The sequence below is a fragment of the Trichosurus vulpecula genome, chromosome 2 (genome assembly GCF_011100635.1).
Source record: "Trichosurus vulpecula isolate mTriVul1 chromosome 2, mTriVul1.pri, whole genome shotgun sequence".
Taxonomy (NCBI): domain Eukaryota; kingdom Metazoa; phylum Chordata; class Mammalia; order Diprotodontia; family Phalangeridae; genus Trichosurus; species Trichosurus vulpecula.
The window spans coordinates 11,718,620-11,731,391 of NC_050574.1; the positions used below are offsets into that span (position 1 = coordinate 11,718,620).

General features: G+C 37.5%; 1 protein-coding gene and 1 pseudogene across 1 annotated transcript; both read left to right on the plus strand.

Annotated features, from left to right (window-relative positions):
• The first annotated feature begins 3,857 nt into the window (after nucleotides 1-3,857).
• Nucleotides 3,858-4,832, plus strand: LOC118836237 (vomeronasal type-1 receptor 4-like). The gene has a single exon (XM_036743576.1). It carries the CDS (start codon nucleotides 3,858-3,860, stop codon nucleotides 4,830-4,832), a length of 975 nt encoding a protein of 324 aa, XP_036599471.1.
• A 2,974-nt stretch (nucleotides 4,833-7,806) lies between these two features.
• Nucleotides 7,807-9,359, plus strand: LOC118836238 (annotated as a pseudogene).
• Nucleotides 9,360-12,772: the final 3,413 nt, after the last annotated feature.

Genomic DNA, 12,772 nt, shown 5'->3' on the forward strand with positions numbered 1-12,772 from the left:
AACTGCTTGGAAGATAGTAAGCACTATATAAATGTGAGTTATAAAAATTATTATTAAAGTTCTTCAGGATGGTCATGATTGTTAATTTTTCTCTCAAAACAGATTTATTTCTCATTTTAATTCTTTCTTCTAGTTTAGTGTGAATTTTCAGGTTTGTCACTTCAAAAATCTGCTTATGTCTGTGTGTTCCTAGACATATCACTTAACCTTTGTCAGCCTCATTTTCCATTCTTATAAAATGAAAGGACTGAAGGAAATGGGGGAATATTACTCAGTTTTAGCTCCTGCCTCAACTGGGTCCTCACTGTAGCAAGGCAATCTTTTCATACTTCTCTAATTGACTTACCATCCCACTCTCTACAGTGGTACTTCCACACTTGTCATCCCACCTCAAACCTCCTAATCCTCCCCTGTCCTCCTTTCAGATGAGAATTTTGCCTCATATTTGGTTGGAAAAGGGACCATTGTCCTAGAATTTTTTTCTTGTCCTCTTTCCATCTCAAAGGACTGAGATGCTTTTGTTTCCATGTCATCTTTATTCATCTCACATTAAGACATAGTCTCTCTCCTTCGTAAGGCAAAAATCTCTACATGCACAAGAAGTCCCATTGTATCTTGTCTTCTATAGTGTATTATCTCCTCTATCATCCCCATTTTCTCATTTATGCTTAAGATCTCCTCATATTCTGGCGGTTTTTGTTGTGCCCACAAACATACCCTCAGCAAACATATCATCAACAACACAACAACAACAAAACTCACTTGATCTATCCATTCTTGATTGGGGATCATTCCTTATCTTGTCTCCTGCTTTTTGTTCACCTCTATGATAAGACTGTCTATACAAGCTCCCTTCTCTTCTCTTTTTCCTCACTTCTTAACCCTCTGTAGTTTGGCTTCTAATCTTATCATTCACCTGAATTGGTTCTCTTTAAAGTTACTAACAATCTCTTAATTACCATTTTGAATGGACTTTTCAAGATCCCTATGGACATGTCTGCAAATTTTGACACCATAGATAACCATTCTCTCCTTGATATTCTTTATGTTTTCATTTCTATTTTTTCCTAGTAATCCTCTTACCTACCTGCCAAAAGTCTTCCTACACTCCAGTTCATCTCCTGCTCAATTCATAAAAATGTCTTCCTGAACCATAAGGGCTGATCATATCTGTCTTTTATTCACTAGAAACCAGTGGGTGCCTATTACCTCGTGGACCAAATATAAAATCCTCTCTTTGTCATTCCAGGTCCAGCATAACCTCCCCTTGTTACTTTTCCAGTTTTCTTGCACCTTACAACCTCTCCTCCCCCCTCACCTTTTACGTGCTCTGTGATTCTGTGATATTGGCCTCCTTACTCGTTCTCAAACAAGGCATTCTACCTCATGGCTCTGGGCATTTCCACTATCTATCCCCCATTCCTGGAAGTCCTTCTCTTCTCATTTCTGTCTCCTTCCTTCACTGTAAGCCTCAAATTCCTAATAAAATCCCCCCACTAGGTAGGAATTTACAGGAACTACCTAAAGACTTTCCTAATCCCCCTTGATTCTGGTGCCCTCCCTTTATTGATTTTCTCCCATTTATCCAATATATAGCATTTTGTACATAGTTGTTTGCACATCATCTTCCCTGTTAGACTGTGAGCTCCTTGAGAGCAAGAACTGCTTTTTTGCCTTTCTTTGCATCCCCAGCTCTTAGTGCAGTGTCTTCTACATAAGGAGTGTGGAATAAATGTTTATTGAATGACTGACTGACTAAATGACTTCAAAGGTGCATTCCACATCTAAATCTATGATATAAGACAATCCTGCGTGACTGATGTACAAGTTCCAGTTACTTTTTATCATGGTCTTGTTGCCAATATATTTTATGCATAGTGACATGATGATTACATGTGCCATGACGTGATGTTTCCTGCCCCTGGATACAATTTGTCACCTACTTCATTGATATTTCATGGAGAACCTTTGAATCACTCTTTCATTTAGCTCCAAATTCTTTTTCCCTGGCTTAGTTTGTAGAAAGAATATCAAGACTGATGCAATCCATTTCTACCAGTACCAAACTCTTATTCTGACCACTGCATTAGCACTTCACATTTAAAATAACAAGAAGTAAGGTAATGGTTACAGATTGCCTAAAGTTTTTGTAATTTTTTAATGCATTTAGCCCCACTGTCTCATTCTCTTACTGTCATCATAGAAACAGAAGTTATTGGACTGTGATGAGTGACATTTTGTATTTTCTCTATGTTATGCGTTGTCATGACCAAACAAAAGATTAATTCAATTTCTGGGCCCCTACTTGAAGGTTGGTCAGATTGGGAGAATCGCCTTGAAGATGTGTTCCACTCTCAAAGAAAAGGAGAACCCAGAAACACTTCTTCACCAGAATTAAAAATAAGCAATTTTATAGTAATTATATGTGGAAAATAACAAAATGTTATATATATTATACATAATAAGCTTTGCATTTGCTCAGTGCTAAGGTGCTATTTGTAAAACATTTAGCACAGTGACTGACAAATGGTAGGCCCTCTTTAAATGCTAGCTCATTTTATTTTTGGTAATTATAAGTGTTGTTGCTGCTGTTCTTGAACTGTTATATTTATTATTACTTTCCATATTTTCTGCTCTTCTATTTCTGTCTTTCAAAAAATGTAGACAAAGTATATAGTGTTATAATTCTCATTTATATCACTTTCACATGTTCTTGTATTCTTGATAGGCCTAAAGCTAATTGAGGGGAGGAATTATCCCTTTTTTAAATTGTATCTATAGCACCTAGGACATTACATGGAAAGTAATTTGTATTTGAAAAATGTTTATTTATTCATTTACTGGTTCTTCATATTTCTCTCTTTTATAGAAATATGATATTCCTTTATATTGATGTACCAAAATTGACATTTTGTGTACAAAATTGGAATAATTGGGATTACGTGCTGCTTTGGGATTTAATTAAAATGAATGAACTATTACAATTTTGGCAGCAGAAAGGAATATCTCTTGCTTTTAAAGATTTTTTTATTTGGTTAAGTGGTTGGAGGAGTTCTGCGATTCCTCAAACATTCTCAGCTTAAGATTCAAAAAAATTTTCATGGTCTTTATTGCAACAAACAATGTGATATAATATCTTTTGCCTTGAATCCAATCTGCTAAATTTCATCATTTTTCAAAGTTTAAGTTGCTGAATTATAATTAGGAATAGTCAGTAATAATAATAATAATAATACTGAATTAATATATTTTATAATGCCCTAAAGCTTGCAATCCGCTTCTTAGACTATCCCATTTGATCCCAGCAAAACCCTTGTAAAGGAGTTATTATTATCCCATTTAATGGGATGGGAGATTGAGAATGAGAGCAGTTGATTGTCTTCCCAGGGGTCACATGATTTTCTGTGGTAATTTCTCATGTTAAGGTGTCATTTTTATTATTTTAATTTTATTTACCATATTTTAATAATGAATTGTGACAACATTCTTACCCACCTAGGCTTTCAGGATTGAACTTGTAAATTGGGTCAGCAGTTGGGTCAAAATGACCAAAGAGAAAAAGGCTCCAAAGTGAACTTCTGGTATCATGACTATGTTCTCTCCTAATATTTTACTAACTTTCAGATTCTGGCTAACAAGGAAAAATATAGGAAATACAAACCAGTCTCAGTAGATCACCCCACTCCCTTCCCCCTCAATTATATCAGAATCCAGCCCAGCACACAAGTTTCTCCAATGTTCCCCAAATGAAAACCCATTCTCTTCAATAATACCCTTTAGAAAATTAACAAATCTCTCTTTTTTCCCTAGGATTTGTCATCACTGACCACAGTTCTTCCCAAGTCTTGGAGAAAATTATGTTTAGTGACCTAGTGTTGGGCATTCTCTTCTTTATTCAGATGGGAGTTGGGATTCTTGGGAATTTCTTCCTCTTGGGCCAATATGGTTACACTTTACTCATTGGTCACAGGCTGAGGCCCATAGAGTGCATTTTTGCCCACTTAGCCTTGGCCAACTCAAAAGTGCTTCTCTTCAAGGGGATCCCTCAGATGATTGTCTGTTTAGGCATCAAAAATTTCTTGAATCATGTTGTGTGTAAACTTATTCTTTATCTTCATAGTATGGCCCGGAGTGTTTCCCTCAGCATCACCTGCCTTTTGAGTGGTTTTCAGCTCATCACCATCAGTCCCAGTAATTCCAGGTGGACAGACCTCAAAATCCAAGCCCCAAAGTGTATTGTCCCTTCCTGCTTCTTCTGCTGGTGCTTTTACCTGCTGATAAATTTCATTTTGCTTGGGTCTATGCATAACTCAAGGTACATAACAAATAACACAAAGATATGGCATCTGGGATACTGTTCAGTTTTAGCTCCTTCCTCTTTTAATGCCATACTTTTTGCAATTGTCTATTCTATTCCTGATGTTATGTGTGTCATTTTCATGATATGGTCCAGTGCCTACTTAGTGCTTCTCCTACACAGACACCATCAGCACGTCAAACATATTCACAGTCCTCATCTCTCTTCCAAAACTTTCCCTGAGAAAAGAGCCACCCAGGCTATCCTCCTGCTAGTGAGCACATATGTCTCTTTTTATTCCATTAATTCTGCCTTGTCATTTTACCTGTTTAAAATTGACGAGTATCAGCCTTGGGTCGTGGCTGCTTCAGATCTCCTAGCTGCATGGTTCCCAACAATCAGTCCTTTTGTGCTAATCTTCTGTGACTCCCAAGTCCTCAAAGGTTGGAATGCTCTGTGGCATAGGAGACAGCAACATCTCCTATGCCACACTACCTTTAACCATACCTCCTGCCAGCATCCTGCCCAAACATAATAAATGTGAGTAATATATAGGAATGGTGAGGACTTGAGTGAGTTTATTTTATATCCTGCAATTTTGCTAAAGTTATTTATTATTTCAAGTATTTTTTACTTGATTCTCTAAGATTCTCTAAGTAAATCATCATATCATCTCCAAAAAGTGATGCATCAATATTCGTTAGGGAAATTGGTCTATAATTTTCTTTCTCCGTTTTTACTCTTCCTGGTTTAGGTATTAGCACCATATTTGTGTCACAAAAAGAATTTGGTAGGAACCCTTCTTCACCTATCTTCCCACATCATCTATAACGTATGGGAATTAATTGTTCTTTAAGTGTTTGATAGAATTCAAATGTAAAACCATCTGGCCCCGGAGATTTTTTCCCAGGGGGTTCGTTGATGGCTTGCTCAATTTCTTTTTCTGAGATGGGGTTATTTAGGTGTTTTGCTTCCTGTTGTGTTAATCTGGCCATTTATATTTTTTGTAAATTTTCATCCATTTCTCTAACATTATTGAATTTATGGACATACAATGGGGCAAAATAATTCCTAATTATTGTTTTAATTTCCTCTTCATTGGAGGTGAATTCACCCTTTTCATTTTTTATACTGGTAATTTCATTTACTTCTTTCTTTTTTAATCAAATTGGCCAAAGAGTTATCAAGTTTATTGTTTTTTTTTTCATAAAACCAACTCTTAGTTTTATTTATTAGCTCAATAGTTTTCTCGATTTCAATTTTGTTAATATCTCCTTGGGTTTTCAGTATTTCCAATTTGGTATTTAATTGGGGATTTTTCAATTTGTTCTTTTTCTAGCTTTTTCACTAGCATGCCCAATTCGTTTATCTTCATTTATTTTATTCATGTAAGCATTTAGAGATATAAAACTTCCCATAACAACTGCCTTTGCTGTATCCCATAACTTTTGGTATGTTTTCTAATTATTGTCAATCTCTTGAATGAAGTTATCGATTGGTTCTATTATTTGTCCTTTGACCCACTCATTCTTTATGATTAGATTATTTAGATTCCAATTAATTCTCATTCTGTCTTTCCATGGTCCTTTATTACAAATCATTTTTATTGCGTCATGACCTGAAAAGGATGTATTGACTATTTCTGCCTTTCTGCACTGGATTATGAGGTGTTTATGCCCCAGAACATGGTAAATGTTTTATAACTTGCATCCCGAGCACCTTGGACTTTCCCTGCTATATAATTTGCATTTAACAAATGTTTCTTTATTAATTACCTGATTCCTCATATATGTCCTTTTTTAAGAACTGATGTTCTTTTGTCCTAATATAACAAAATTTATAGAACATTACTAAATTACTAAATTATACAACATTACTTGTTGGTTGCTTTGAGATTAATTAAAATGAATTAAGTGTTAATATTTTGTGGAAAAATAAGAACCTTCCTGTTATTTAAGATATTTTATTTCCCTAAATGAATTTTGTGATTCCTATATTTTCAAATTAAGGTTTAAAAGATCTCTCATAATCTTTATTGAAACAAAAATGTAATAAAATATCTTTCCCCTCACATCCTAGCAGTTAAATTTCATCATCTTTCTAAGCTTAAGTTGCTAGATTGTTATTAATAAAGATAGCAATAGGGCAGCTAGGTGGCACAGTGAGTAGAGTACCAGCCCTGAAGTCAGGAGGATCTGAGTTCAAATCTGACCTCAGACACTTGACTCATGTACTAGCTGTGTGACCTTAGGCAAGTCACTTAACCCCAATTGCCCTTCCAAAAAAAAACCAACAAATAAATAAAGATAGCAATACTCAGTAACATTAATGATAAATATAGTTTATAGTGTCTTAAAGCTAGCAAACATCTTGTCATATTACCTCATTTGATTCCCACGAACACCCTGTAAAGTAATGACTGTTATTCTATTTAATAGGAAAGACAGCTGAGGATGAGAAAAGTTGATTATGCTGTCCAGAGCATCATGATACTCTGTGGTAATTTCTCATCTTAAGCTGTCATTTTAAATTATATCATTTTTATTTATCATTTTAATGACACATTTTGAAAACATTCCTACCCACTTAGCCTTCTGAAATTGAACTTGTGAACTCATTCTTCTAGCATCCAGGACCAAAGACAAAAAGGGTCTGGCTTGCAAGATGGACTTCTGGTGACCTATCTATATGTTAGGTTAAGCAGGGTGGAAATTTTTACTGTTTTCTCTTTTGGAGCACTTATGTAATCAAGTGCCTTTGAGGAGTCTGGCCTTTGTTTCTTTGATTAAATCAAGTGTCTTTGATGACCTGCTTACCTCAAAGGAAGGCTTATTTTACATGGGTTTGAGTTGCATGTTTATGACATCCTTTGACCCTGAACAAGATATATAAACTCAGAAGTTAGCATTTTGTTTGGGGTTCTCATTCACTAGAAGAGTATTGGTGTGGAGAATCTGGGTAGCCACTGGAGCCCCGCCCAGGTTTGAAGAAAACCCAGATATTGGTGCTTCTCTCTCTGGTATCTATGTATTGCTATAGATAGACTGGTTTGTGTTATTTGCTCTGTTTATATAATGTATGTTTGTATATTTGATTAAAGTGAGATTGTAAACCCCTTAAAGCAGCTTTCCTTAGAAAAGCAGATCAAAGAATCTGTGCTGGCAGCCTTCCTGCATGCTGGTGTTGTTGTTTCTTCACCCCACAGCAGCTGCTAGTATTGTTGTTACACTATGTTATTTCTGAATAGTTTGCTAATTTTCACACCCTGGCTATCAAGGGATAATATAGAAAATACAAACTAGTTGGAATGGTTACTTCCCCCCACCCCCGACCCAGGTCAATTATATCAGAATTCTTCCCAACAATCAGCTTATCCCAATGTTTCCAAAATGGAACCCCATTCTCTTCAGTAACACCCTTTAGAAATTTAACAAATCTTTCATTTTCTCCCAAGATTTCCAAGCACTGACCACAGCTCTTTTCAACAATTGGATAAAATGAAGTTTAATGACCTGGTTTTGGGCATTATCTTCCTTATTCAAATGGGAGTTAGGATTCTGGGAAATTTCTTCCCTCTGGGCACATACAACTTCACTTTATTCATTGGGCACAGCATATAGTGCATTTTTGTCCATTTAGCTTTTGCCAACTCTTCGATTAAGCTAGGTTAGGTTTGGATTTGGATTCGCACTGGCAATAAGACACACTCCCAACAGAATAAAGTTTTTATTGAAAGACAGGGGAAATACTCTATTAAACCCACGACCACATTGTTTAACAATTCCTACTACACAGTTAATGCAGTGACAAAGACAGAGATACAGACACACAGAGGCAACACCTGTTCAGAGGAACACTGCCGCCCAAGGTTTCTCCAAGCTGGAGAATCCCTCTCTTTTCTACAAACGGCAGCGACAATAACAGAAGACACACATAACATACAACATATGCTTCACATTCAGCACCTACACCCAAGGTTTCTCCGAAGCTGGGGAACCCCTCTCTTTACAGCCTCCTTGGTGGTTTTCTGGATGTAATCCCAGGCAAAGCATCCTCTGTGGGTCAGGTTCCAATGTGATTCACCCATGTGGTGATTTTTATAGGACCCTGAAGAAAGAAAGTTTTTCCCTCCAGGGAGGGGAGCCACCCTCCCCCCACCCCGCTTGTTCCCAAGAACTGGCTAGGTTCCTAGAAGGCAGTCTCAGGGATAACCTGTCTTTTGTTCAGGGCCTATCAGTCTCCAAGAGGGAGACAAATGTGCCAGGAATTTATCCTGGTATTTGTTCAGGGCCTCAGGAGTGTACCCTGGTCTTTGTTTAGGGCCTATCAGTCTCCAAGCAGGAAAGTCCAAAGGTCTGCAAGGGGGGAAGGGAGAGCTGGGCTTACACTGTAATATGGAGGATCTTCTATAATGTTTTATCATTCACCAACTCAGAAGTGTTTCTCTCCAACTGAGTCACTCTGACCATTGTCTGTTTGGGCATCAGAAATTTCTTGGATCCCATTGTGTGTAAACTTATTATTCATCTTCATAATGTGGCCCAAAGTGTTTTCCTCAGCATCACCTGCTCTTCAGTGGTTTTCAGGTCACCACCATCAGTCTCAGTAACTCCGGAGGAGCAGAACTCAAAATTCAAGCCCAAAACTGTGTTTTCACTGTGTGCTTCCTCTGCTGGTACTTCTACATGCTGATAAATTTCACTTTGCTTGGGACTATGCATAGTTCAAGGTACATCACTAATGATACAAGGATGGGGCATCTGCGATATTGTTTAATTGTAACTCCTGCCTCTTTGAAAGTTGTACTTTTTACAATTGTCTTTTCTTTCCTGATGTAATATGTATGTGATTCATGATCTGGGCCAGTGTTTACTTAGTGTTTCTCCTGCACAGACACCACCAGCAAGTCCAACATATTCACAGTTCTCTTCTCTCTCCCAGAACATTGCCTGAGAAAAGAGACATCCATGTCATCCTCCTACTAGCGAGGACATACGTCTCCTTTTATTCCATTAATTCTAGGTTTTCCTCTCACCTCTTTTTATTGTTAATATTATTGTGATATAGTACTCATAGTACACATTTAACGTATCTCCTTACAACTATTCATAATTTCTTTGTGTCCCAGATTGAAATGAATAGAAAACTATGTCAGAACTTTTTCCTATACATATTTTTCTTTTTCCTAGAGATTCTTCTTTCATTCTGTACTGTTCCAGTTAACATTTGGGTAATTTGTTTAAAAAATTGTAAACAAATTATAGGTCTCATTGCATATAGAGAAGAAAGGTGATATGCCACACAACTTTCTAATATAAATATAATCTGTGGCCAGAGGACCATTTTAACAAGACTCCTCATTGGTGGATATCAATTACTCAACACACCATGCCTGTGTGAAGGGAGGAGTGTGAAGGGAGAACTAGAAAGAAGAAAAATCCTGGTTTTTTTGGATTTTACTTTGGAGAGAAAAATCAAGTTGTTTCAAACTTTCTTCAGACACTGGAAGGGAGAAAGAGACTGAGAGGAAACCAGCATGTAGAAGATCTGATGCCTTGATCATATTTCTATGCCCTTTGGGAGAGATCTAAGACTCCCTCTCCCTATCTTGGTTGTGCTGAGTTAATTTGCTTTCAGTGAGACAGATCATTCACTCTGTAACATTTGATACACAGTCTCCTATGTACACTTTCTCTGTTTTTTTGTCTTTCTCTTGATTTTAATAAATAGGTTTATTTGTTCTTTGTTGTGCATATTCATCATGGAACTGGCATCTGGTGGGAAGGTAATTCAGTTTTGGATAAATAACTTGGGACAGTCTTTTCTTGTTAAGGGAAAACAATCAGAATAACAATTGGACCCTAAAAAATCACTTCCCCAAGATTAATCACCTTTAAGGGAGAAGATAGATGTCATTCTAGCCCAGCACTCCCTCTCTCTGAAAAAAGCAGAGTGGCCAACCTCTGGCCTCAACCTCCTGCTTCCCTTTAGCAAGGGGATCAGTCTCCTTAGAGAAGGATGGAGGAAGCTGACTGTAGAAACATGTATTCTTGTTTCCCTGCAAGCCACATTTTGATTCACCTGGACACAGATAACCCACATAGCAATACAACTCAACACAGTTCACACACATGCGCACACACACATGCCCATTACAGAAGAGATAAGAGTGTAACAAAGGGCCCACGCTTCATTACTTTTCTGTCTAAACTGTAATGTCTTCAAGAAATGAAAACTTTATCAAAGGTTGAGGAAGTTGGACACTTATTGAGGTGTGCAGAAGCTTCCCTACAGATGATAAAGTCCACTTTTTGTTGTTGATCATTGTAAGGGATGGAAAGAGATGTCATCAGATAAAGATGTAAGGCAGAAAATAGTCACCACTACCATACTTGGGAATATTAGTTTTATGTACCAATTCCTCTTCAGAGACTTCATTGGGAGGCTGGGAACTTGATGGAAAAAGAGTGCAGATGCAAGGCCTAGAATACCTCCAGACAACCCCAAAGCTCAAGCCAGGTCATGGTTACTAATGGAAGTGCTCATAATAAGTTGTTAGTTCTCCACCTGCTGCCTGTGCCAACCTCTTTAACAGTTGCACCTCTGGTCTCTTAGAGCCCAAGAAAGTTTCTCTCCTCTTTGTTTAGTTGACAACTTGGCCATTGTCATTATTCATTAGTAATTGCAGTTGGAGAATTCTTAATCAGTAAGAATCCCAGAAGACATTTTCATCTGGGACAAAAGTTCACTCTTTTGGACAAATCCCTTTTTCCCTTGGCAGATTAATGTCACTGGTCCTGTCCATGACATGATAATCACAGCTCTGGAGGCAGATGAGCTCAGACAACCCAGGTGTTATAAGTAGGACTTGCCTATTCCATCACACATGCACACACACGGATACACAGACACACATGTAAAGAGACATTTTCTGTTTGGTGCAACCATTTCCTCCACTCTAGAAACAGAGAACAACTAGGTGAGTACCTTCTCTGTCTCAGTTTTACATCTAGGGCTTTGAAGCAGAAAATGTCTTCCAGTAGACAATACAGGTAGTATTATTCCGGCCCTCTCTGCCTGGGGACAGAAAGGGAGGGGACCTTGAAAAGCCTGTGGAACAGGCCTTGGAATTTTTTCTTGGTATCTTAACGCATTCCTGTTGTTATTCAGATTTTCTCTCCTACTCCCTGACCTCATCACCCCTCATAGGTGACATTTCACATTCACTCTTGTCTCTGGCTTGAGAGCTCCCTAGATGTTTATTCAAAGCACCTTGGCAGGGGCATTTTCCCTATATCTGGCCAGTCATCCCATATGGCTCTGGAGGAGAAAGTGAGGCTGGTGACCTTGCCCAGCCCTCCCTCACTTAAATAAAATTCACTTGCATGTCATGGCATCACCTCCCTGATGTCATAGTCCTCTTCAAGAATGAAAGACAAACAACAAGAAACCCCACTCTCCTTACATAACTCCTCTGGTCTTTTTGGCTTTAACAATCTCTGTTCCTCTCTGTTCTTCATCCTATTATGAACATCAATCCTTTTTTTCCTGACAATAAGAATGAAGCTTTTGTTTTTCTTCTTCCTTCTTTACCTTCCCTCTGACTCTTTCTGTCTTCCTGTCATGGCAATTTGTTGAGAATCAAATATCATGTACTACAATCATTATAAATAGGGTCAATTTTCATTCTATCCATTTCCACTTTTTTCATCATTAAGTTAAACTCAGAGAGCTAGTTGGCACAGTGGAGAGAATACTGGGCATGAAGTCGAGAAGACATGAGTTCAAACACAGCCAGAGACACTTCCTAGCTATGTAACTCTGAGCAGGTCATCTAATCTTTTTGCCTCTGTTTCTTCATCTGTAAAATAATGATAAAAATTGTGTCCTCCTGCCCAGGGCTGTTGTGCGATCAAATGAAATAACAATTGTAAACTGCTTGGAAGATAGTAAGCACTATATAAATGTGAGCTATAAAAAATATTATTAAAGTCCTCCAGGAAGATTTTAATTCTTAATTTTTCTCTCAAAATAGATTTATTTCTCATTTTAATTCTTCTAGTTTTGTATGAATTTTCATGTTTGTCACTTGATAAATTACTGCTTATTGTCTGTATTCTTAGACCAGTCATTTAATCTTTGTCAGCCTCATTTTCCATTCTTATAAAATGAAAGGACTAAAGGAAATGGGGGGATATTATTCAGTTTTGGCTCTTGCCTCAACTGGGTCCTCACTGTAGCAAAGCAATCTTTTCATACTTCTCTGATTGACTTACCATTCCACTCACTACAGCAGTACTTCCAAAACTCATAATCCCACCTCAACCCTCTTATACTTCCCCTGTCCTCATTTTAGATGGGAACTTTGCCTCATTTTTGGTTGGAAAAGAGACCATTCTCTACGAACTTTTTTCTTATCCTCTTTCCCTCTCAAAGGACTGAGATGTTTTATTTCTATGTCGTCTTTATTCATCT